This window comes from Culex quinquefasciatus, chromosome 3 (assembly GCF_015732765.1).
Source record: "Culex quinquefasciatus strain JHB chromosome 3, VPISU_Cqui_1.0_pri_paternal, whole genome shotgun sequence".
Taxonomy (NCBI): Eukaryota; Metazoa; Arthropoda; class Insecta; order Diptera; family Culicidae; genus Culex; species Culex quinquefasciatus.
The window spans coordinates 27,842,495-27,868,273 of record NC_051863.1 but is presented as its reverse complement, the minus strand read 5'-3'; the positions used below and the strand labels follow the sequence as shown (position 1 = coordinate 27,868,273).

Below are 25,779 nucleotides of genomic sequence, written 5' to 3'. Positions count from 1 at the left end.
CACTTTGTTTATACACATTGCCAACTGAGCAACTCTCTACAAAATCGGCCGATTTCGACCATTTTTATTTTTTGTATTTTTTTATTTGACTCAAACTTTGTGGGGGCCTTCCCTATGACCAAATATGCTATTTTGTGTCATTGATTCACCCATACAAGTCTCCATACAATTTTGGCAGCTGTCCATACAAAAATGGTATGTAAATATTCAAACAGCTGTAACTTTTGAGTGAATTTTTTGATCAATTTGGTGTCTTCGGCAAAGTTGTAGGTATTGTTGAGGACTTTTGAGAAAAAAATAGGTACACGGAAAAAAAATTTGAGGATTTTTTTATCAACTTTTTGTTCACTAAAACTCAATTTCCCAAAATACGTATTTTTTGATTTTCGAGATTTTTTGATATGTTTTAGGGGACAAAAATCCGCAACTTTTGAGCCATAGAGAAACATGGTCAAAAAATCTGCCGCCGAGTTATGAATTTTTGAAAAAATAGTGATTTTTGGAAAAAAATCTAAGTTTGATGCAAAAACAAGTTTGACATTATTTTTTAATGCAAAATTGAATTTGCAATCGAAAAGTACTTTACATATTTTTTGATAAAGGGCTCCGTTTTCAAGATATAGCCACCGAAAGTTTGATTTTAGCGAAATATTTGCAGTTTTTCAATTTTTAAAATAGTGACCATGAGTGACCATTTCTAAAAATATTTTTTGAAAAGTTCAGAAAATTTGCTATAAAATTGTCTAAGAGACATTGAAGATTGGACCTCGGGTTGCTGAGATAGAGCCGCTTTAAGAAAAAGAAACACGAAAATTGAAGTTTTCTTATTATCACCAAAAAAACACACCATTTTCTAATGACGATATCTCAGCAATTAATGGTCCGATTTTCAATGTTAATACATGAAACATTCGTGAAATTTTCCGATCTTTTCGAAAAAAATATTTTGAAAATTTTTAAATCAAGAATAGCATTTTAAATGGGCGTAATATTTAATGTTCGGCCCTTTTAAAATGTTAGTCTTGATTTAAAAATATTCAAAATATTTTTTTCGAAAAGATTGGAAAATTTCACGATTGTTTCATGTATTAACATTGAAAATCGGACCATTAATTGCTGAGATATCGTCATTAGAAAATGTTGGGCTGTTTGGGTGAGACTTAGAAAACTTCAATTTTCGTGTTTCTTTCAAAGCGGCAGATCAGCCAATCTCTGTCTCAGACAATTTTATAGCAAATTTTCTGAACTTTTCAAAAAAATATTTTTAGAAATGGTCACTCATGGTCACTAATTGAAAAAACTATTTCGCTAAAATCAAACGGTGGCTATAAAGAACGGAGCTTTATCAAAAAAATGTACCATTCAATTTTGCATTATAATGTCAAACTTGTTTTTCATGAAACAGATTTTTTTCAAAAATCACTATTTTTCAAAATTCATAACTCGGCGGCGATTTTTTGACCATGTTTCTCTACTCAAAGTTGCGGATTGTCCCCAAAACATATCAAATCTCGAAAATCCGTATTTTGGGAAATTGAGTGTGTTGATAAAAAAATCCTCAAATTTTTTCCGTGTACCTATTTTTCTCAAAAGTCCTCAACAATACCTACAACTTTGCCGAAGACTAATTGATCAAAAATTCACACAAAAGTTACAGCCGTTTGAATATTTACATACCATTTTTGTATGGACAGCTGCCAAAATTGTATGGAGACTTGTATGGGTGAACCAATGACACAAAATAGCATATTTGGTCATAGGGAAGGCCCCCACAAAGTTTGAGCCAAATCAAAAAATACAAATAAAATCCATTTCCGGTTTTGGTAGAGAATTGCTCAACTACAAAATGTGACAGGTCATTTTTCGACGTGTGACGTTACACATGCAAGAGTAGTAGTGAAAAAGATGTTGCACCGAATAATCAAGATGATGATTTTTTAAGATTCCTTTTAACTATCTTTCGTGCGCGAGAGAGGAGAGCCATGCTCCCTTTGGTTTTTTTCTCTTCATGAACTTACAATGATTTTCTTTTCATGATGATTATTCCTTCGCTGATATCTAATATCGTGCTTGCCATTTCATTAGTACACATAACTTTTTTAATCAAGAGTGTGTCTCTTTCACACTTTATGTAAACAGTCATTTGAGTGAAAGGGATACACTATTGTTTACAAAAGTTTTGTGCCCTTTTGAAATGTTAGGCTCCACATAAAAAAAAACAAATTAACAAATTTACAAGTTGAAACCTCCGCCCCTGTAATGGTTCATTACCACCTGCAGGTTGAATAACGCACGGAAATTTCTTAAATAAATTGAACTGTTTACTTTTGAATTTAACATTTCGACTCTTAAGAGCGAGTCCACGAACAGGGCATACCCCTTTGTTTGGGATGTCGTTTGGACCTCACCAATCTGCCTGAAATTTTCATGGGTTTTTTTGTACATATAAAACTAGCATCTGGCAAAAATATGAGCACTCTAGGTCAACGGGAAGTGGGGCAAATCGGGACACAAAGTTTGAAGGTTCAAAAAGGTCAAAAATCTTAAAAAGGCTATAAATAACTTAGGAAAATGTCAATTAAATTTCAAAATTCAAAATGCATCTGAAAGGACTTAAAAATGCAACAAAATGCAGGGTAGAGCATCCCAATTGGTTAATTTTAAAGGGAGTTATTGACATTTTAGTGAAAAAATAGGATAATTTTCAAACTCAAATAAAAAAGTGTTCCATCCAGATATCAACTCGGTTCGACCTGCAGCTTGTAGGGGACATCTGGGACAACCATCTGAGACTGAAAACGCTTTGGGCAAGGCAGTTTAACATATTAAATAGACACTTTTACTTTTAGTGAATTTTTTGGTTGTAAATTTTTGCTCGGGGGACCCCTTAGATCCATTTTCTGGTGATAATTTTATCATATTCGTGTTCCTGAGACAATTTCACAATAGAAACATGCATAAAAATGTTTATTTTCATGCATTTTAACCCTTTTAAAAATGAATGTTAAAAAAATAAGAAGCTACTTTTTCTGGTGTCATCTAGTATCCTTGGAAACGAACTTGATTTACAATAAATGTGAATCGAAGATTTTTTTTAACTTTGGTTTTTTTAAGGGCTAAAATGAATGAAAATATACATTTTTATGCATGTTTCAATTGTGAAATTGTCACTTTTTTATTTGAGTTTGGAAATTATGCTATTTTTTCACTAAAATGCCAATAACTCCCTTTAGATTTAACCAATTTGGATGCTCTACCCTGCATTTTGTTGCATTTTTCAAGTCCTTTCAGGTGAATTTTGAATTTTGAAATTTAATTGAAATTTCCCCAAGTTATAGCCTTTTAAGATTTTTGACGTTTTTGATCCTTCAAACTCCGGTCCCGATTTGCCCCACTTCCCGTTGACCTAGAGTGCTCATATTTTGGCCAGATGCTAGTTTTATATGTACAAACAACCCCTGTAAATTTCAGGCAGATTGGTGAGGTCGATGCGAGATGAGTATGCTTTGCTCATGGACTCGCTCTTAAACGAATCAAGCCTTTCTTAATGCAACTAAAATGCAGCTCCAACTGCACACAGTTTGTCGAAATGCTCTTTATCCAATTTGTGCGGGGTCGAATCTCCAAATGACATGATAAGTTTGTCGGTCCCCTAATGTTAATTAAGTTCATACTATGACACATCCTTGCGCTGCTGCTGCCTACGATCAAAGTTCTCCGAACTTTCAACCCTGAGGGGTTATGTTGCGCCGGTCGGTTGAACTCTCCAGAACTCATAGCCATCGTTTCAGTTGCGCAAAGTTCGCGATGTGCAACTCTCTAGGAAGCACAGACCTAATGCAAATGAGCGCTCTTTCGAAAGGACGGCCGATAATGGGTTTGACCTGTTTATTCAAAACGGTTTTCCGATTTGTGAATCGAATGTGCGTTGAGCAGATTGAAAAGCAAATTTGATGGAACGAAGGATTACCACTCGGAAAACGGATGAACCGGGGTGATTCAAGGGCTTTTCTATGGACGTTGGCGGGGAAGAAGCTGCTCTATACATTGTGTGTGTTCACAGTGGGGAATGATTGTGATTGTTGGCAGACTTCGATACCGGGGTCAGCACCGTACGATTTGGTGGTCTATTGATGACTTTCTGGTGAGATTTGCGTTGGAAGAACGATGCGAATCGGTAGACTTTGGTGGTGACTTGGTTTGTTATGGTTTGTAGGGATGAACAAGCGAATGTACAAAAAGATTTTCTGACAGTGACTGAAAGATTTTCATGAATCGTCGAGGCTCACTGAGATATTTAAAAAAAGGAAAAAAAAAACGAAACTATTGGCACTACGCCCCCCGGGGCATGGCCTTCCTCTAACGTGGGATTTCTGCTCCAGCGCCTCTGACGAGACAGGAGAAACCGGGACCGACGTTTTACTTCACCATCCGATAGAAGCTCAGTGGATAAGGCGGGAATCGAACCCGCGTCTCATTGCATCATCGGGATCGGCAGCCGAAGCCGCTACCCCTGCGCCACGAGACCCACCAAAAAAAGGATTTCTGTTATTGCGCATTTTGCACTTTACTAGAGTGTTGCGCAATTATTTTCATCACAGTATTTTTTCATCACAGTGATTTTTCTTCACAGTGATGACGAAGATATCCGTTGCTATAGCAGGCTGTTTATGTTTATTTATTTATTTTTGGAAATTCAGAAACTGTTGGCTCGTCTAGCCCAAAGAAAATTTTACGGACCGGCTAAGTAATTCAAGGGACAAAAGCTTGTTCCGGAATCGTGGTCTCCGGTGTCGGGATGCAGCGGTGTTGCGGAGGCTTACGATGGATCTTTGACTTTTTGCCGGACGGATGGTGGACAACCAGCGGGCGTTGCTGGCTACGTTGCGGACATGCGTCTTCAGAACCTGATGATCCTGCCCTGCCGAGAGGGGCCCCTTCATGGCGATGGAGGCTAGTGGCCTGAGGTTTATCATCCTCTACGGTCGTCATATGGGGAGGCGACAGACAGCGGCGGAGGGAAGCTGCCCGGGATTCACGCTACCGATCAATACGACCAATACGAGATGGACGAATGCTCGGAGTTTCGCCGATGGAGAGGGTGATTTGTTACCCTTCGCTACCCTGGAGCTTGTCCGATATATCAATGCCATTTAATACATGTAATCTTTTCTAATAAAGTCTTTTAAAAATACATTCTTTCGGTTCTAGCACCAATAGGGTAATATTATTTAACTGTTTTTACTGAAAAATGTAAAGGCTTCTTTCGTCTACGAAGTATTGGTTTTAGCCAGAACTATGTTAAATTTATAGCCAATTCATGGTACCGTTTACGTGGCCGATAGAATTATGCCCTCGAGCTCATTAAACAAAAAAAACCTGTCAAAAAAAACTCAAAAGTTCCAACTACGAGAATCGAGCTAGGAACCTTTAACAGAGCATGACAATGACTTACTCACTCGGCTACCACAGCTTGGTGACTAGATTGTGGTCAGAAGTCGAAGCATAACAATTGTTTTGTTTTGATGGTGTGATGGAAAATCAGTTTGCCAACTGTGATGAAAATTTTTCCGCAGCACTCTACTGAGGTGCAAAGTGCGCAAAGTTGACAGTTCTCAGTCCTGCAAAGCAGTGTGATGAAAAAATCTAGGCCTAGCACGATTGACACAAAACTCTAGAAATTGCTGCAAGGCGCAATAATTTTAACAAATATGTTATTGCGCGTATTGAGAAATAATCAGTTTTGGTGATTATCTTGAAGGGGTCCCAAACATAGGAGCGCAAGGAGTTTTTCAATTGATCGCAGCAATCGGCTTGATTTTCACTTTACATTGCTGTCAGTGCAGATCAGCAATTTATGCTATTTTTTCGTTTTGAGAGTCTTTTTCAGATGGTGAGCGTTTTTTAATGGAATAAAATTTAATATTTTAAATAAATCTTCTTCCTTCTATTGCAGGGATCATGTTTGATTTGAAAAATGTATCAATCCTGGGGCTTTTTCGCAACTGCGTTTTTTTATTGTGTAACGCAGTAAGGGGGATGTGGGGGACTTATGAATACTTTTTTGATTTGCCAAAACGGACTCCGAATGTGATTACCGGGTAACATAGGATCCGACCCAGCAGACAAATTAATACACTAAAGACGCTCCATTCCAAATCAAAAAGTTTTATACGTCGCATGGTCAGTTAACCAACGAGTTAACGCTGTTTCCTAAATACGGTTCTGGATGTGGCCACCGAAGAAAGTGGAACCGGTTTCGATGTTCCGTCTCATGGTTTTTTTTTTGCTATTCTAGTATTGTTTTGCATGGAAAAAGCAATGGAATCAAAATTCTTAACAAAACTGGATCTATCGATGGACCGTACCCCGGCCACCGGTCTGTGGGTAATTTTTTATAAGATTCGGTTTTGATGTGTGGAACCAGAGAGAAAGGAAATACTCAATACTCTTTGGTGGAACCATGTTTTGTTAAATATTTCGTAATTTTCTCACTCTTAACCATCGTCTCGTGTCATTTAGCGTAATCCAAATCAGGGCCAATAGCCCTCACGCAACTGGCCTTAATCGTCAGGTAATGTCCCCTCTGAGCATGCCCGGGTTAGCATAGCTGGGCGTCAAGTGCTCCAACGATGGGGAAGCATGCCCGACAGAGCCAGCAATGCCCGCTGTGCCGACCAGGAACCCGGTTCCATCAAGCTGGCCACAAAGGTCTCAAAACCGTAGATTCCCCCACCAGAAAACAGACAACCGCAGCCAAAACCAACGAGCAATTGTCAGCCAGCAGTAAAAGTCCCTACGAATATCTCAGATTGACAGTTAATTGTTAATTGTCTAGGCCTACTCTCCTGCCTTCTCTAGGTTTCCCAGGGTTTTCACATTGCGACGATATCTTTCTGCGGCGATTAATTGGAGCGCAAGATTCTAATTTTTCTCGAAATTATTAATACAACACATCCCTACCAAACCACTGTTCCGTTCGCTTCAAACGTGTAAGGAAGCCGGATAAATTCCGTAAACTCACCAGTCACTTTGTCAGTACCTTTCGTTTCTTCCAGAGAGTTACTCAGTCGGGTGGCTTGGTCAGAAGAAGTGAGGGCCATGTGTTGACAAAAAACAATCCGCTTGCCACATGTGCTGTAGAGGAACCAGGGAACAAGTCTAAAGGAACTTTTGAACTTCACTCCCCCTGGGTGTTACCGATGAAATGTGATTGCACTAATGAAACAATGCTCTCGATTCTTTATGGCAGGAGGTATTTAGTGTTGACTCTGTTCATTCGGTTTTCAAATTGGAAGAATGGCCTAACTAGTTTGTTGAAAGGCCATTGAGTCCAATTGTCGACGCCTTCCACTTCTACTCAGGATTTCCTGCTCTAAATGCATACTTTATTACGGGATTTCTGACAAACAAGTACTAAACATCGTCTCTTTAAGTTGTCACAGTATATTTGAAACTCGTAGAACAACCCCTATTCACCACTCTTCACTGGCCAGCGTACGAACGCCCAACACGGCCGCAGCCTTCTTGTAGAAATCGTACCGCTTGCGGGAACTCTTGTTGTTGGATCCCCCGGGCAGTCCTCCGTTGATGGCCTTCGTAGTCAGTCCAAAGTTGTTCTGAGCCGGCCCTCCCCCAGGTCGCACGTGCTTCTTCCAGAACCAAACCGATACCTGCATCGACAGGTCCGGATTCCGCGAAACCGCGTCCGGATCGCGAACCAGCCGCTCGTCCCCGAACAGGTCCAGCGAGGCCGCCCGGTAGTTCGGTTCCCAGGTCAGCTGGATGTACCCACGGCCATGGTACGGCGCGTAACGCTGCTTGGCACCGCCAATCTCCTCCCGGTACAGGAAACCGCCGCTCTCGAGGATGAGCTGCGCCAGGAACATGGCCGCCTCGTTACGATCCGCGGTGAGCTCGTTCGTCTGGCGGAGGATCATCGCGGCCAGGTCACCGACCAGCGGTCCGTACCCGCAATCGTTCACGATCTGGTGCAGTTCCGACTCGTCCAGCGCCATGGTCGGGGAGAAACTAAGCAAGCTTACGGCTGAAAAAGGTGCACTTCGTAGGGAATTTAAGGTAGAGGGGTGTAATTTGGGCAGAATTCCAGATCAAGTTTCAATAACCGATCATGGCATACTTAATTGTTTTGTCTGACCAACAAAAAAAAGTTCAGACAGCGAAACTCAAATATCAACCCCAATACCAAAGCATTTTAGAAACACCCTAGTAGCAGAAACTAAGCGCTGAAGCGATAAGTGTGGCAAAGGCGCACTCTTGGTGACGATGGAATATATGATTCCTGGAAAGGCAAACTCAGTCGTTGTTTTTATTTCTCTTTTTTCTTTTTTGCAAATACAGCACTATCAGGAGAACGCGACTCGTTGTCAGCAGATTTGCACAGCCGATGATGCAATTGACAAACTAGCCCGGTTGTGCTTCCAAGTGTGCGATGGCAGATTTTTTATGTTTATATTTAGGAAACCGTGATTGAGCTCTAAAATTGATTGTTTCTTTAGTTTTGGACAAATTTGTTGACATAGTTTGTTTAATCCTCAACTGCCCAAATATTTTTTCGAAAATTTTCATTTCTCCTTAGTTTATGAGGTCATATTGAGCAACTTTTTTTTACGAAAAACTTTACTTCTCTTGTTTTATGTTTTCCTTGTTTCATTTTTAGTATTTAAATTTACGTTTATCTTGTCCAGTTTATGTTTGTTTCTGATAGTATGTGGCTAATACTACCACCTCCTATCATTACCTCTTGTCTATTTAGTTTTTTCATGTTTTTTTTTGGCTGTTTTTCATTTTTTTTACTCTAGAATGGAACCATTACTATTTAAATTGCTTAAAAATGTTAAGGCCGTTGCAAATATTTTTTGAAGTTTATGTTCACTTTGGTCGGGGTCGAAGGAGGGGCAAAAAAATACAAAAATTGAAAAAACAAGCCATGGTCTCAACATTTGAATGACAAAAGTGTTTAATAGTGCATTTGCTCAGTTGTTTTGCAATCATTAGTTTTCAAAATATCCATGTTTTAAAGAGATTTTTTTTTTCGCTGAAAAAAAAATTTTTTTGCGGTGCTGTACATTGGAATTCCACAAAATTTGAAAATATTTTCCAGACATGCTAAATATGATTTCAAACGCAGCTAAATGCATTTCTAATTGTTTTCAGTTGGTTAGACTTCTATTTCCTTTTTAAGAAGACGACACTTTTTGGGCTCAATTTTTACATATTCGGAATCCTCGGGAAATTTCACGTAAGCTTGAAATATTCGAGTCGTAAATTTAATTTTGAAAAATAATTAAAATTCATTGCAAATTTTTAATGTTTGGCAAATTTTCTCAAATATTTTGTTTTGTTTTTAAATTGAGTACTTATTATAGAATTATCTCGCCAAATCTATTCATGTTTCAAATCATATTTAGAAAACCCAAAATGCTATTTTTAAGCATGAGATGATTCATTTTAACCCTCTACTGTCCAAATATGTTTCCCTTGACCTCCTGCGTTTTGAGCAACCTTTGCTCTATGAAAAACTTTACTTCTCTTGTTTAATGTTTTTCTTGCTTTATTTTTAGTATTTTAGTTTGCATTTATCTTGCTTAGTTCATGTTTATTTCTGGTAGTATTTGGCCTATTCTACCACCTAATATAATTACATTTTGCCTATCTAATTTTTTCAGGTTTTTATAGTCACTTTTTCAATGTTTTTCTTGTTTTTCATATTTTCTGCTATAGAATGGCACCATAATCATTTAAATTGTTAAAAATACCTAGAGACATAGTCTGGAATCCTATAAAAATTACTGCATACTTCTTTTTACTGAAAATATAGGAAATGTTAGTAAAAAAACACAGCCAAAGTTGACCCCTAAAAAAATACATTTTTTTAAAACATTGGCAAAGTCACATAGAACAAGTTGAACTTCCAACCCTATTTTCTAAAATTTTAATAGTTCTTCTTTCCAATGCTTTTTAAAGATCAAAAATTGGTTGAAAAATTGATTTTTGACCAATTTGGATATCGAAGCCCGTCCGAAGGTGGGGTTAGGTTGTAGAGAGTTAAAGGTGAAGCTGGACGCCAATGCTTGAACATTAGGCCGCCCCAAAAAAAATAAAAGTTGTCAAATCTTTGGTGCTCACCCCTAGAATAGATTTATGTTTATGATAGATTAGAATGTCAGGAACAATGTTTTCATACAAAAAAAAAAAAAAATTCCCAAAAATGGTTTACAACTCGCGCGCAAAGCTTGAATGAAAAAAGTGCATTTTTCGATTATTTTTCAGAAATGCGCGTAACAATCATTCTAAAGTTATTCTAATTTCTTCGCCTTGGGCTTCAAGTTTTAGTTTAATGTCCCTTGAACAAATTCCTGTACAGACATAGTCCATAAAAGCTTGTGTTTGGGCATGGCAGGGCGTTTTAGGGAGAAAAAAAAAATCAAAAATCACTCCCCAAAACGAACTTAAAAAATTTGCAGCCAAAACTAATGCATTAAGCTTATAGGAAATTTTACGGAGATCATTTTGCTTTTTTTTAACATTTAATTTATGTCTACGCAAAGCCCAGAGGGCTTTTGTTAATTTGATTTGGTTATCCGCGGTGGATTTTCTTGAAATAATTCAAACTTCTACCGGTGGATACTTTTCTACCACAGATTTTTGTGCGATCAATGTGGTAGATGCTTTGGTGGATTTTTACCGTTCGAATTATTTCAAGAAAATTCACCGCGGTTAACCAAATCAAATTAACAAAAGCCCTCAGATATTTGCATTTTAGTGAACAAAAAGTGACGAATTTTCAAAATTGTTGGCATATAAGCGTTTTTAGCATAAAACATTGGCTACTATGATTACAAACGGGAAGGCATATATTTTGGATATTTTTATTTTGGTCGCTCAAAAACGATAATTGGTTATAACATTTAATAAAAAAAACATGAGATTTTCTCACAATGTGACGTAAACGACATATTTATAAGTACTGCTTTGTGCGCTTCTCGATATGAACAAATAAAGCTCTAATGGGTAACTGTTTTTGAAAAAATAAGTTATTTATAAATGAATTTGTTTCATTCGAATGTACATGCAAAAAAATTCACGTTTACAGCTTGGAAATATGAACTTTATTAAAATAAATGTTTATTTATGATTATTTGTCATTTACGTCACATTGTGAGAAAATCTCATGTTTTTTCATGAAATGTTATTAAGAGGCAGTATTTGTAAATTCTGCTCGGTTTGTTCTAGAGGTCGTATCGAGGTGCTCCGATTTGGATGAAACTTTCAGCGTTTGTTTGTCTATGCATGAGATGAACTCATGCCAAATATGAGCCCTCTACGACAAAGGGAAGTGGGGTAAAACGGGCACTGAAGTTTGAGGTCCAAAACACATGAAAAATCTTAAAATTGCTCGCATTTCCGTAAAACTTCATCAATTCCAACTCTCTTAGATGCATTCGAATGATCTTTTGAAGCCCTTCAAAATGTGCTATAGACATCCAGGATTGGTTTGACTTTTTCTCATAGCTTTTGCAAATTACTGTTAAAAATGGATTTTTTTAAAACCTTAATATCTTTTTGCAACAGCCTCCAACACCCATACTCCCATAGATCAAAAGTTAGGGAATTTCATGGACTATAAGCCTATGGTGTTAACTTTTTGGCCAATCGCAGTTTTTCTCATAGCTTTTCGATTTTTCTAGAACAAACATTTTACAACGTTAGTTTTTGCCCTGTAGGCCAAGAAGACGGTACTTTTTGGTCTCAATTTTTTCATATTCGGAATCCTCGGTCAATTTCACGTAAGTTAGAAGTATTGGAGTTGTAATTTTGATTTAAAAAATAATTAAATAAAACATTTTTGAAAAAAGAAATAGATCTTATTTACCCTATGATCAATACGTCAAAAGCTGTATCAAGTAGGCGAAAACTTGTTTACCCCTAATCCGACAAAATTCTAAATAATATTTTAAATAATTCTAAATGGCATTTTTTCTAATCAAATTCAAAATTCCAACACCTCAATCTAATGTAAAATTTTCTGAGGATTCCGAATATGTCAAAATTGAGACCAAAAAGTGCCGCTATGGCGGCCTACAGGGCAAAAACTAACGTTGTAAAATGTTTGTTCTAGAAAAATCGAAAAACTATGAGAAAAACTGCGATTGGCCAAAAAGTTAATACCGTAGGCTTATAGTCCATGAAATTCCCTAACTTTTGACCTACGGGAGTATGGGTGTTGGAGGCTGTTGCAAAAAGATATTGAGGTTTTAAAAAAATCCATTTTTAACAGTAATTTGCAAAAGCTATGAGAAAAAGTCAAACCAATCCTGGATGTCTATAGCACATTTTGAAGGGCTTCAAAAGACCTTTCGAATACATCTAAGAGAGTTGGAATTGATGAAGTTTTACGGAAATGCGAGCAATTTTAAGATTTTTCGTGTGTTTTGGACCTTAAATTTCAATGCCCGTTTTACCCCACTTCCCTTTGTCGTAGAGGGCTCATATTTGGCATGAGTTCATCTCATGCATAGACAAACAAACGCTGAAAGTTTCATCCAAATCGGAGCACCTCGATACGACCTGTTTCACATCGGTGAAAAACTCGCTCTTAACAAATATCGTTTTTGAGCGAACAAAATAAATATATCCAAAATATATGCCTACTCGTTTGTAATCATAGTAGCCAATGTTTAATGCCAAAAACGCTTATATACCAAGAATTTTGAAAATTCGTCACTTTTTGTTCACTTTTGCGTGGACATAAATTGAATGTTAAAAAAAGCAAAATGATCTCCGTGAAATTTCCTTCAAGCTTAATGCATTAGTTTTGGCTGCAAATTTTTTGGCTCGTTTTGGGGAGTGATTTTTGAATTTTTTTTTGCAGAAAAATACAAATTTTTCTCCCTAAAACGCCCCGCCATGCCCAAACACAAGCTATTATGGACTATGTCTGTACAGGAATTTGTTCAGGGGACATTAAACTATAACTTGAAGCCTAAGGCGACCAAATTTGAATGACTTTAGTATGATTGTTACCAAGGGTCCTGATTTTCGGTTCAATGAACAGAAACCACTCACTCATCGCCTGTCCATTCGTCGCCTATTCTAACCCGCTAGCATTCATGAGCGAATGATACTCGCAAGCAGTCAGCGAGTGGCCCGAACTGTTCACTCAGCGAACAAATACATCGTGAAATTTTTTGCCTACTCCGTCGCTCGACGACACTCACACACTACCATGCTCAGCAAAGAGCCATTCTCACAAAATGCCAGAGCGGCAGTCTTTTTGTCATCAATTTGATTTTTTTCTTGATGGAAGTTTCTTTTAATGGCGACTATAATGTTATGAAATCAAAATAAATGCACAATTTAATTGATAACATTGATTTTAGGCAACCCAAATCAATGAGTATAACGCAGCGCATCAGAGAAAAAATGTTTTCAGTTCAGAGTGATCGGCGACGTTCGGCCTGCCTGAGCCGTTCGGAGACTGAGCCGATCAGAAAGAGAAGGAGAGTAGAAAAGAGAGTGTTCGGGAGCGAATGGTTTCAAAGTGACAAACAGTAGGAATTCATCAGGGGTATCGCGTCGCCTGCTATTTGTGCTCGCGAATGGAGTGGTTGATTTTGAGCAATCAGGACCCTTGATTGTTACGCGCATTTCTGAAAAATACTCGAAACATACACTTATTTCATTCAAGCTCCACGCGCGAGTTGTAAACCATTTTTGGGAATTTTATGTTGTATGAAAACATTGTTCCTGACATCCTAATCTATCATTCTACACTGACATAAAAAAAAGAACCAAATTCCTAAATTCTAGGAATTTTGGCACTTTTCCTTATTTAGTAATCGGGTTTATTGGATTACTTAATAAGGAAAGGAGGCAAAATTCCTAGAATTTAGGAATTTGGTACTTTTTTTTATGTCAGTGTAGAATGATAGATTAGGATGTCAGGAACAATGTTTTCATACAACATAAAATTACCAAATTCCTAAATTCTAGTAATTTTGCCTCCTTTCCTTATTAAGTAATCCAATAAACCCGATTACTAAATAAGGAAAAGTGACAAAATTCCTAGAATTTAGGAATTTGGTACTTTTTTTTATTTCAGTGTAGGGATGAGCACCGAAGATTAGAGTTATCTACGTGCGCATGTATTGTGTGTACGTACACGATGGATTTTTAGGTTAAAATTTGTACCCACCAGCCAGTGTTGCAAATGAGTGATAAAAAAGCTATCAATAGATTATCTCTGCACCAAAAATATCCGAGAGTATAGTGGCCGTCACTATAGCTTGTGAGATCTCTTCTTGTGTCTCGTGATTCCCAGCGATGTCATTCTCTCTCTATCACTCTTCCCCTTTACCCCGACTATGCGCTCTCACCGCTGAGTCTCTCAATCTCTCCAAAAACTGCAATGAGAGAACGCGAGATGGCGATTAGGATCCGACCACGCATGACGTCCCGTCGAACTGCGTTTGCGAAATTGGTTTTGTGGCGGCTTTTGTGGTTAAACGCTTTTGCGGTAGGATGATCGTGGAAGCGGGAATGAGAGAGAAAAGGAAAATGTCAATCGCGAGTGGGCAAGCACGAAAACGTGTTCGGCTATGTTCGGCGCTGAGAGTTTCAATGAAGAGAGAAGAGCAGTTGTATTTGAGGCATGAATATTCAGGCGGGATAATTGTAGTTGCTGAGAGCTGATATTTTGATATTTTAACAACCCTGCCACCAGCAAAAACAAATGGTAAGCTCGTGTACGTGAGATCGGGCTTAGATAGCTCTATTGAACTGTTACTACGGATATTCTTCTTTTTGACTATAGTTGATTGAGAAGGGGTCAGAAGATACGTAAGGACTGCAGATTGCTAACGTGTTTACACAAGGACAAAATTTATAAACGTGATTGCTAGGAGAACAGCATCTAATTCCAGCGTGCTTCTAATGTTGGCAGGTCAGAACTTTGACGTACAATTAAAGCTAATTAAAAGTGTTTTCAACTGAAATCGAGTGATAAATAGCTCAATAAGAAGTGAGAAAGCAAGTTTCTATCAAAAGTTTTGCAACATTAGTAGTTTAAATAGGGAAAATCAGCAAATTGGATGGAGTTAGAGCGAGGGCTTAACCTGCCAAACATGCGAGAATTTCCCCTACAAAGTCTGTTATAAAATATAACTTTTTTTTCCAAATCAACCATGAAAGATTTTGATACATTTTTACATACAATCACCGGAATTCTGGAAAAAAAATCTTCTTGATTGAATTAGTTCTGGCGTAACTCATTCAATCGAACAGCTTTTTCAGTTCCTACTTTTTTGGGTGTCGGAATATTAAGCTAATCTTTTGGAGTGAAATTATTGAAGTTCGAGAAATTTTAATTTCGGTAAAGCTGATACGGCTCTGGGTTTGTAATCTTTCCAAGAACTGCATACAGCAAACCTCATAGAACACACACAATGTTCATCAGTCTGATTCCGTTTTAACGCGTTTTATCACGTTTGGTGGGGCGATCGACGCCGTTTTTTTTTTTTAAGTAATTTCTTCGCTAGAATAATGATGAATCATAAGGTTGAAATAAAAACACAGAGTTCGCACCAAGATGAACCAGTTCGTAGCGTACCGTTGCCACGATAAGATTAACCATCATGGTCAGTTCGTCGGATGTGAACCGAGCTCTCGAGGCGTGCGGATATTCTTCGGTGGGTGGTGATTTGGCCGGAATCATCGCCAGTGGCGTGAATCGAGCGACCGGATCGGACAGAAACGAGGCGGCCATGTTTACGGCCCAGCTGATCCACGAGAGTGGCGGATTTCAGTTCAGGGAGGAGCAGGGTGGTGCTAATCAGCACTACACACCGTACCACGGCCGAGGTTTTATTCAGCTGACCCACGACTACAACTACAGGCCGGCGTCTCAAGATTTGTACGGCGATGACCGGCTTATGCGGGATCCCGGTCTGGTGAGCCGCGACGCCAGAACTTCGATGGACGTGTCGGTTTGGTTCTGGCAGAAGAATGTCCGCAATCGTGGTGGGCCGAGTCAGAATAACTTTGGTCTTACGACCAAGGCCATCAACGGAGGGATTGAGTCCAGCTCGAGCCATCCGTCGGCTGTCAAACGGTACAAGCACTACCGAGCTGTTGCCAGCGCGTGGGGAATCAACAACGTAGCCATCAATCAGTACTAGGTTGGCGCAGTTTGAATATACCGTCATCAGGGGTGCGATTGGGTCATACAAGTTTCTGCATTTTTGTATGACCCACTGAACATATATGACGGTACTGGAAATATATAGGTTTATTTATTGAATCTAGTTCCTCAATAAAAAAAATGGCTAACAAAAAATCGTTCAAAGCATAATTATTATTGAGAAATTCATCAAACGTACCGTAAACTGGGGTGACTTTGATAGCCCGGGATAACTTTGATAGGTTTTTCAAATGCCCGTCAAATTAATATCTATACATTTTTGAGAATTTTAAGTATGTAAGCATTAAGGGATAGCTTATTATGGAACATATATGCAAAAATGTGACTGTTACATTGGATGTATCAAAATTAGTGGCCAAATCAAATTTCTATCAATGTCACCCCGGGCTATCAAAGTCACCCCAGTTTACGGTAATTATTACGTATTGTCTACAAACCTTGAACCAATATTCCCCCTCTTCGATTTGCGTGAAGCTTTGTCCTTAGGGGTAACTTTTGATCACGAATCCGAGGTCCGTTTTTTGATATCTCGTGACGGAGGGGCGGTACGACCCCTTTCATTTTTGAACATGTGAAAAAAGAGGTGTTTTTCAATCATTTGCAGCCTGAAACGGTGATGAGATAGAAATTCGATGTCAAAGGGACTTTTATGTAAAATTAGACGCCCAATTTGATGGCGTACTCAGAATTCCGAAAAAACGTATTTTTCATCGAAAAAACACTAAAAAAGTTTTAAAAATTCTTCCATTTTCCGTTACTCGACTGTAAAAAAATTTGGAATATGTCATTTTATGGGAAATTTAATGTACTTTTCGAATCCACATTGACCCAGAAGGGTAATTTTTTCATTTAGAACAAAATTTTTCATTTTAAAATTTCGTGTTTTTTCTAACTTTGCAGGGTTATTTTTTAGAGTGTAACAATGTTCTACAAAGTTGTAGAGCAGACAATTACAAAAATTTTGATATGTAGACATAAGGGGTTTGCTCATAAACATCACGAGTTATCACGATTTTACGAAAAAAAGTTTTGAAAAAGTTACTTTTTGCGTTTCTCTTTGTTTCGTCGTCCATGTCTGTCGCGAGTGACCATGAACGGCCATGATCAACGACGACCAACATTTTCAAAACTTTTTTTTTTGTAAAATCGCGATAACTCGTGATGTTTATAAGCAAACCCCTTAAGTCTATATATCAAATTTTTTGTAATTGTCTGCTCTACAACTTTGTAGAACATTGTTATACTCTAAAAAATAATCCTGCATAGTTAGAAAAATCACGAAAATTTAAAATGAAATTTTTTGTTCTAAATGAAAAATGACCCTTCCGGGTCAATGTGGATTTGAAAAGTACATTAAATTTCCCATAAAATGACATGTTCCAAAATTTTTTACAGTCGAGTAACGGAAAATGGGAGAATTTTTAAAAAATTTTTAGTGTTTTTTTCGATGAAAAATACGTTTTTTCGGAATTCTGAGTACGCCATCAAATCGGGCGTCTTATTTTACATAAAAGTCCCTTTGACACCAAATTTCTATCTCATCACCGTTTCAGGCTGCAAATGATTGAAAAACACCTCTTTTTTCGCATGTTCAAAAATGGAAGGGGTCGTACCGCCCCTCCGTCACGAGATATCAAAAAACGGACCTCGGATTCGTGATCAGGGACAGAAGTTAGGACTCTTAGGACAAAGTTTCACGCAAATCGAAGAGGGGTCGGGGCAACTTTTCCTGATTTCGTGTGAGTTGGTAGAAAATTACCCAGTTCTGTTAAATTCGGACACATTGCTTTATTATTTCAAACATAATTTCAACTTAAGTTTGGCAACTGTTTTTTGCCTTAAATATTTTAATGTTTTATTCTTTAAATATGCAGTTGTATTTTTTGGCCAAATCCCCTTAAAGGCGGTAGCAAAAATGTAGATAAAGCTTGATTTCTATTTACTAAAAAAAACTTGACCATCTGTTTTGATAGAAATCTGAAAGTTTTCATCCAACATTTGACCTTTTTTTCTTTTTTATTATTTCTCAATATTGGCAGCATTATATTGACATTCTGGCTATTTAAGAATATATAGATTCATGAAAAAAATTCGTTTAAATAACTTCATGTAAAATTTGTATAAACGGTGCACATCAACCAGGAATTTGTTGTCTTCTTATACCAAAATTGTCAAACTTACGTACCCAATCCTGCAACATTCTGTTTGTAAAAATAGTCAAATTTTGTTGTGAATTATTTTGTACACAGTAGTTTAGGGCATGAATGAAAAATTATGTCGATAGTTCCCGTAGTTTTTAAGATACCAAAATTTTTGTAACAATAATCTAGATGCAAAAGCATTGGTTGATGTTCACCGTTAAATTAATATTCAATTTTGAAAAAAAAAAATCATAGCCAATAATGTTGACCCGGAAGGAAACCGCGTAAAACGTACTTTTTTAATCTTTTTGCTCCTGAAAGAAGATATAGCAAAGCAATCCTCAAAACTTGTCTAAAACGTGATTTTCGAGCAAAAAGACACGTTTTAGACGAGTTTTGAACACGCTGTATCTTTTTTTAGGGGCAAGCTAGCACCATACTCTCTTCGGGAAAATTGTAGAGCGCATTCCAGAGCATTCGAATATGAGTCCGGTTTAGATATAGCATGAAACGTGGATTTAAAAAAATCAAAATCCAAAAAAATGGTTTTCTCCATGCAAATTTATATGGAAAATTAAATTGATTTGCGCAAAGTGAGGACTAAACCAATCGGTCCCAAACTTTGGGAAGTTGTTGAGGACCCCAAAAGGAACTGAAAAAGTGCTGTGCTCACTAAATTTTGTCAACTTTATTTTTTTCCATACAACCATATTACACCCTATTGACCCAACCCCTCTTCGATTGTCCTGATACTTTGGCTTCTGAGTTGAGACAACTTTTTCAACAACTTTAAAAACAATGTCTAAATAAAGTTCTAACAAAATCAATAATATCAGCAAACCTTCACGCAACCATTTGCGTCGTAATCTTCCTCGCGAGTTAACGGTAAAAACGGGAAGAAACGCGTGCAAACACGACTGTCAACGATCACTCTTCGCCTCTAAGCGGTGTGCGGTTTTCCACTAGATGAAAATGAGTCAGGCCATTTCCACGGAATAATTTGTTTTTTTTTTTTGAAAATTTGCCACAGCGTTTTTCATTTTCGCTATATATAAAGCACTCATTGATATCACGATCTGGGGCAGTTCTATCAAATCTTCGAACTACGTCGGACACACATCGATGCTCATCACAGGTGCAAAAGTCAATGATGTACTTAAATTGTGTGGTTATCCTGAAGTCAGTGCACACCTGGTGGCGATCGTCGCGATTGGGGTTAGTTCGGTAGTTCAGGACCGCAACGAAGCTGCCATGTGTTTGGCTCATCTAATTCACAGCAGCAGTGGATTCCGACAGCGGGAAGAGATTGACAGTTCCACCCCCTTCCATGGCCGAGGCTTTATCCAGTTGAGTCGTGAAGACAGCTACCGTGAGGCATCTCAGGAACTCAACGGCGATGAGCAGGCCCTGGTGGATGATCCCGATATCGTAACTCTGGATGCCTGGCAGGCGATGAAGGTGGCTTTGGAAGTGCAAAGTTCAGCGGGTTGGCGAGAACAAATTTCGACGAACGACGATGGTTGTTAAGGGCGAGGAAGAATCAGGCCACGGTCATCCCACGGCAGAGCTTCTGTACGGATTGTATGTTGGGATTGCCAAGTTTCTCGGTGTTGCCGACTCCGAGTTGGCAAGCAATGAGTTATAAATTTTGTTTAAAGTGTTTTATTTATCAATATTTGTAAAATTTTTTATAAAAGTAATATTAGTCGCCGAGCTGAGTCTTCACTATACTTTATATTGATTTGTTTAAAAAAAAGTGTTGTGTAAACGATCTCATGAATAAACAATCTTGTAACAAGCACTATCCTTCAGCACTCCACCAAGCCGAAACGTTTCCGTAACTCCTCTCCTGTGAAATATTCATGTCCCCCAACCCCCCCATTCAACCAGCCAGGCATTTGATTCATCTTATTCCCAGAGTTAGATCCTTGGTTCTTTCGGTGAATTCACCCTTCTACCAATCGTCCCTCCTCCCAGCCGTCACCGCCAGATTGCAAAACTGATTGGTTTGTAGTCCTATCACATTACACGTATCTGGCGGACTTCAGGACAGGCTTCGCTTCCGCGTCGTTCTCTTGAAAGTTGAAAGGTAAATATTGTTGGTGTGTTCGGGTTTTCCGGTCGGAAGAGTAACGCTTGTTCGCGGAAATGGGGCACTTTTGAAAGGGCCGAGGGGTGAGGGATTGAACGATTCGCTGCTGGAGATGTCTTCGGCGTTACGAGTGAACCCTTTGCCGTCATTAGAAATTTAGATTCACTTATATAGTTTTATTTATTTAAAATTTCCATTGCTTGCCCGTATCCTATAAATCTGATTTTTTTTACATTCTTAGTCGTCTTAGTTGGGAAATCGAAACAGTCTGGAACTTTTTTTCTTTTGGCAAGTTCGAAAAAAAAATCACAATTCACAAATCCTGTATTGAAACTATATTTGCAAGTAGGGGAAATTCTCGTATGTCAGACAGGTTAAGGGTTTGGCCCTAATTCGTCCAATTTGCCAATTCTCACATCTTACACATATTGTTTTGCAATAGTTTTGCATGACGCAAATAAAAATGGGTCATTCCAGGTCAACTGAGTACATTTTTGGACTCGACCTTCACCGATTTGGACCAAACATGGAGGGAACGTTCATCTATCGATAGTTAATAGAAATCCCAAGTTTAGTGCTGATTGGACCATCCCTTTATTTTTGACGATTTTCTAAAAAACTTTTTTTTCTTTTAATCATATCTTTGCAAATACTTAAGCAAAAGACTTTCTACAGGTTGCATTTTATAGAAAATTGTCCAAGGAATTCGATAAAAATAAAATTTTAGCCCTTAAATGCCCATTAGTACAGTGATTATTCGGTAACTGGGCTGAGAACGTAGCCCAGTCACCGAATGCTGCTCGCTAACTGGGCTGAACGAAAAATAACGAGGGGACAATCAATGCATAATATTTTCCTGATGAAATATAAAAATTAAAGTTAATCAAATTCATTTGCAAAGCTTACTTTTCATATTTCTGTGACTTGAAATTGAATATAGATTTGAAAAATGTTTTTTATTTATTGATCATGATTCTTGCATCCATTAACCCCTCGGTCATTTCGGTTTGTTTTGGTTTTTTGACGTTTACCGCCCAGTTACCGAACAACTACTGTATTATATTTTAACGTTTTAATTATTAAAATTCAGTTTTGACCAATTCCTTATATTTGTATTTGTTTTATTTTATCACCATCGTGTTGAAAAAAGTTTGATTTTACGCAGCACTCGGAAGAACATTCTGTACTTTTCAACAAAAAGGAATGAATCTCGCATAGTTCGGTTTTTATATGTGAGAAACTTATTTCGGATTTGAATTCATAGGACAGAGTGCAGCGCAAAATATAAAAAAAATCAGTAAAATCGCTGTATCCCGCCAATAGTTCATTTTAGTTTGAGGTTTACATTGATTATTATGTAAAATTTTCCGGGGAACACGAAGGTGATAAAATAAAACAAATAACAATATAAGGAATTGGTCAAAACTGCATTTTAATACCTAAAACGTTAAAATATAATATTAGTGGGCGTTTAAGGGTTTAAATGTTTTGAATTCCTTAGACAATTTTCTATAAAATGCAACCTGTAGAAATTCTTTTGCTCAAATAGTTGCAAAGTTATGATTAAAAGAAAAAAAAAGTATTTTAGAAAATTGTCAAAAAAGAGGGCGGTGCCAAAATAGAGGGATGGTCCAATCAGCACCACACTTGGGATTTCTATCAACTATGGATAGATGAACGTTCCCTCCAAGTTTGTACCAAATCGGTGAAGGTCGACTCCAAAAATGTACTCTGTTGACCTGGAATGACCCAAATACTAAATTAAAAAAAAATAGTGTCATCAAACTAGGGCTAGACTACAGAAATCGGAAATTTGTTTCTGTATTTGGTTAAAAACTAAGTGTGTCAACACAAAAAAATATCAGAAAATTTTGTTTGCACTCTTGAGGGTTAAGTCTGCATTATTTAAATATTCTTTGTTGACATTTACTCACTTAAATTTTTCGACCGAATTCGGTATATGAAAAATCGGTAAATTTCAGAACGTTCATTTGCTTAAATTAACTAAAATGAATCGAAAATTGGATGTAAGACGAACATTGCTCTCGAACTTCAAATTTCGCTAAATTTAATCAAAAATGAAATCAGTAAAATTTGACCGAATTCGATAAAACCACCTTGGTATGTAGCGGTCACCTTAAATGGGACTTAATAATTCATTTTTTTTTAAACTATCAAACCTTGATCAAATCGAATTATTTAATAGAATAATGACAATTTAAATACTACACACATAGATTATTTGGTAAAATCATGGAAGTTCATTACGGTTCATCTTACTACCAATTTTCGGTAAAATGTTGTTAATTTTGGCACATTTTTCATTTTTTGTTGTTATGTTTATAGAGGACAAAAAATCGCACTTTTTACTTTTGTTTTTTTTTAATGTAAAATGTTAAATCAAATTTGCAGTCAAAAAGAACTATACAGATTTTTTGAAAAGTGCACCGTGTTTAAGATGCACACACTTTAACTTTTTTTACCGAATTTTCAACTGCTGAACAGTTTGGTAAATCGAAAATTACCGAATTTGGTAAAACAATACCAAAATTCGGTTAAATTTTGTTTATTTTGACAGATGGTTTATCGATCAAAAGTTTACCCATTTTTCAGCTACATAATTCGGATTGGACCTTATCAATACCTACAACTTTGCCAAAGACATCATACCGATCAGAAAATTCCTTCAAAAGATACAGATTTTTGAATATGTAGGTACCATTTTGTATGGACAGTAGGGTGCCCAGAAAAAATGACCCCTTGCTCCACAAGCGAAAAACGGTTTTCTGGGTTATTTTAAGGATCTGTGTAAATTTTGAGTGAAATGTGTTGAGATTAACCCATTGATACCCGAGCATAAAGTTGGGGAAAAAATGTTTTTCATACAAAATTGACTTATTTAAATCGCTAATAACTATTCAGCTTTGGTATTTTCTACAAAGTTTTTTGGAGCATTTAATTTCCAATGAGAATCTCACTTTTGGGAAAATTTGGATGGAAGTAGCGCACCGTGCAGACCAAACCGTAAGAAATTTGGGTTTTCCATACATTTTTTTCGATTTTTCCCAAACGAACTTCACCTTCGAAGCGAGGGTTTGAGAAAAAGTCCCATATTCTGGGCACCCTAATAGACAGCCGCCAATATTGAAGAGAGTCTTGTATGGGTAAACCAATGACACAAAATGGCTTTTTTGGTCATAGGGAAGGGCCTCAAAAAGTTTGAGCTGATTTAAAAATATAAATAAAACTTTTTCCGGTTTTGGTGGAGAATTGCTCACATTTCAAAATGTTTTAAAATAGAAAAGATCACAAAAGCAATTACCACATTCTTTCATTGCAATACTTTTTTGTTTAAATTTCAGGTAAGCCCACAAGAACCATCGTCTTTATCTACGAAGTAAGTAATTCATTGTTTGACATCTATATCTATGAGTATTCAGGGAAATCGGGATGACTTTTCTTACATTTCAAAATGGCTAGAGTAATGCCATCACCTTAAGCTGGTATTAGACTATTACAAACAAACTTGCACTATTTGACATACTGCTCTGTTTGCGTGTTTGCGAGTTTTTTTTTGCTTGTTTGTCATCGTCTAATACCTCCTTTATACTATCCCTTTTTTTGCAAGGCTGCTAAATTCGCACAAATTTTCCTTTCTAGCCTTTTTTGTTTTGTGTTTTGAAATATGAAAAACCAAAATTTCCAATAATCGAACCAACTACCGTGCAACATTCACAAATTGTAAACGATCAAATTTTCAAACATGTTGCGCTCAACTGCCCGAAAAGGTGCTCAACCACTTTTCGGCTCTGTATGAGTTTTCACGATGGGCAAAGTTTTCCGCCTCATCTCCCCCCCCCTCCCCCCCTCCTTGATGGATGGAATGTTTACGGGTCCACATTCCATGCTGGACATATTTTCCAGCCGAAAGGATAATTGCCGAATTCCAGTGCGAGTTTTGTGAAGCACGTTGATGCTCTGCCTGATGGTATTTCAAAATCGATACACGTTCCACATCGCACGGATATTATTTCCCCGGAAATTTCGGGAGTGGACGGACACCGCGCGCGCGGTGTTGATGAAAGGTTAAATTTGAGCAAACACTGTTCACGCGTCTGCTCCGCGGTTGGTGCGTGTTTCAAAGAAAGAAAAAGTGAGAAATGTTGATTATGGGTAAATACTTTTTTTTTGTGGAAACTTCAAGTGAGGCTTACTTTGTTTGCATTTTTTTTTTTGGTTGCGAGAAAGAATCATGGCCGTCGATTCAAATTGGGCGCATAAAATCAAAAAAATTATAAGGATTTTCACATTTGTGTTTTGTTAAATTGTAAAGCTGGAAATGTAACACGATTAGAAAACAAAAGCGAGGATGAAACGGTTCATTTATTCAGGCTTTCATTGAAAATATAAAATTTTATATGGGATTTGATGAAATGAGTTATGTTTCTACCCTCTGAAAATTTTGGCTCGAGCCTCGACTCGATTCAGGCTCGATCTCGAGCCATATCGACTCGAGGCTCGATCCAAAATTCTCAGTAGGTAACTTTAAGAGCTGAAAGCTGAGGTGCCCCAACTTTTGAACTGAGAAATCACGACTTTGATGAGACAATCAATAATATCTTTAATGTAATGAATTAATGTATGTGAAAAAACTGAATAAAAAATCAATTGTTGCCTATAATATTTTTTTGCAATTACGCTGTGAAACTGTCAAATTTTTCTGTCCTTCTGGAGAAACGAAACGGTCTACTTTTCCCTACCAAAAATAACTGAATGGGAAATTAATACCTTTCAATACCAGTGCTGAAAAATTCTACTTTTCAACACTGATTTGGGTGCTGAAAAGTTGAACTTAGAAGAAGTTTTTTTTCGGAACTACAAAAAAGGTTGTTAGCAACTCGTTGCAAAACTTGATTTTTTCAGCACTCGTCCCATTTATCCAACTCGGTAAATCGGACTAATTTAGAATTGGCTCAAACTTAGCGTACATGTTACCAAAATGCTATGTAAATGTTCACAAATCTGTTTCTCAAAAAGGAAATTTCAAATCGATTTGGTGTCAGTAATGTAGAGTAAAGGACCAAGCAAAGAAAATTCAGTTCCGTCTATAAAAATACAAGATTAAATTTATGAATACAATAAATAAATTAGCACAATAATATCATTTTTGAACACATCTCAACTGTCATCTTTTGAAATATGGTCCAGAGTGATGAAAATACCTTGGCGGAGTTATGGATAAAAACAAATTATTTTTCAGGGTGAATTCTCTTTGAAATCGCCAGAAATCAATACAGTTTCATTGTTGAATATATTTTTAATTT

General features: G+C 37.3%; 4 protein-coding genes across 16 annotated transcripts in view; 2 read left to right on the top strand and 2 right to left on the bottom strand.

Annotated features, from left to right (window-relative positions):
- The window catches only part of LOC6052288 (actin-histidine N-methyltransferase), a 181,984-nt gene that overhangs the window by 25,213 nt on the left and 130,992 nt on the right, over nt 1-25,779 (top strand). The window lies entirely within an intron of this gene.
- Nucleotides 1-25,779, bottom strand: part of LOC6042225 — an 84,480-nt gene that overhangs the window by 15,555 nt on the left and 43,146 nt on the right. The window lies entirely within an intron of this gene.
- Nucleotides 7,431-8,051, bottom strand: LOC119770400 (endochitinase At2g43610-like). Its single transcript, XM_038265207.1, has one exon. It carries the CDS (start codon nt 8,016-8,018, stop codon nt 7,476-7,478), a length of 543 nt encoding a protein of 180 aa, XP_038121135.1. The 5' UTR covers nt 8,019-8,051; the 3' UTR covers nt 7,431-7,475.
- On the top strand, nt 15,621-16,357 carry LOC119770401 (chitinase 5-like). Its single transcript, XM_038265208.1, has one exon. It carries the CDS (start codon nt 15,657-15,659, stop codon nt 16,197-16,199), a length of 543 nt encoding a protein of 180 aa, XP_038121136.1. The 5' UTR covers nt 15,621-15,656; the 3' UTR covers nt 16,200-16,357.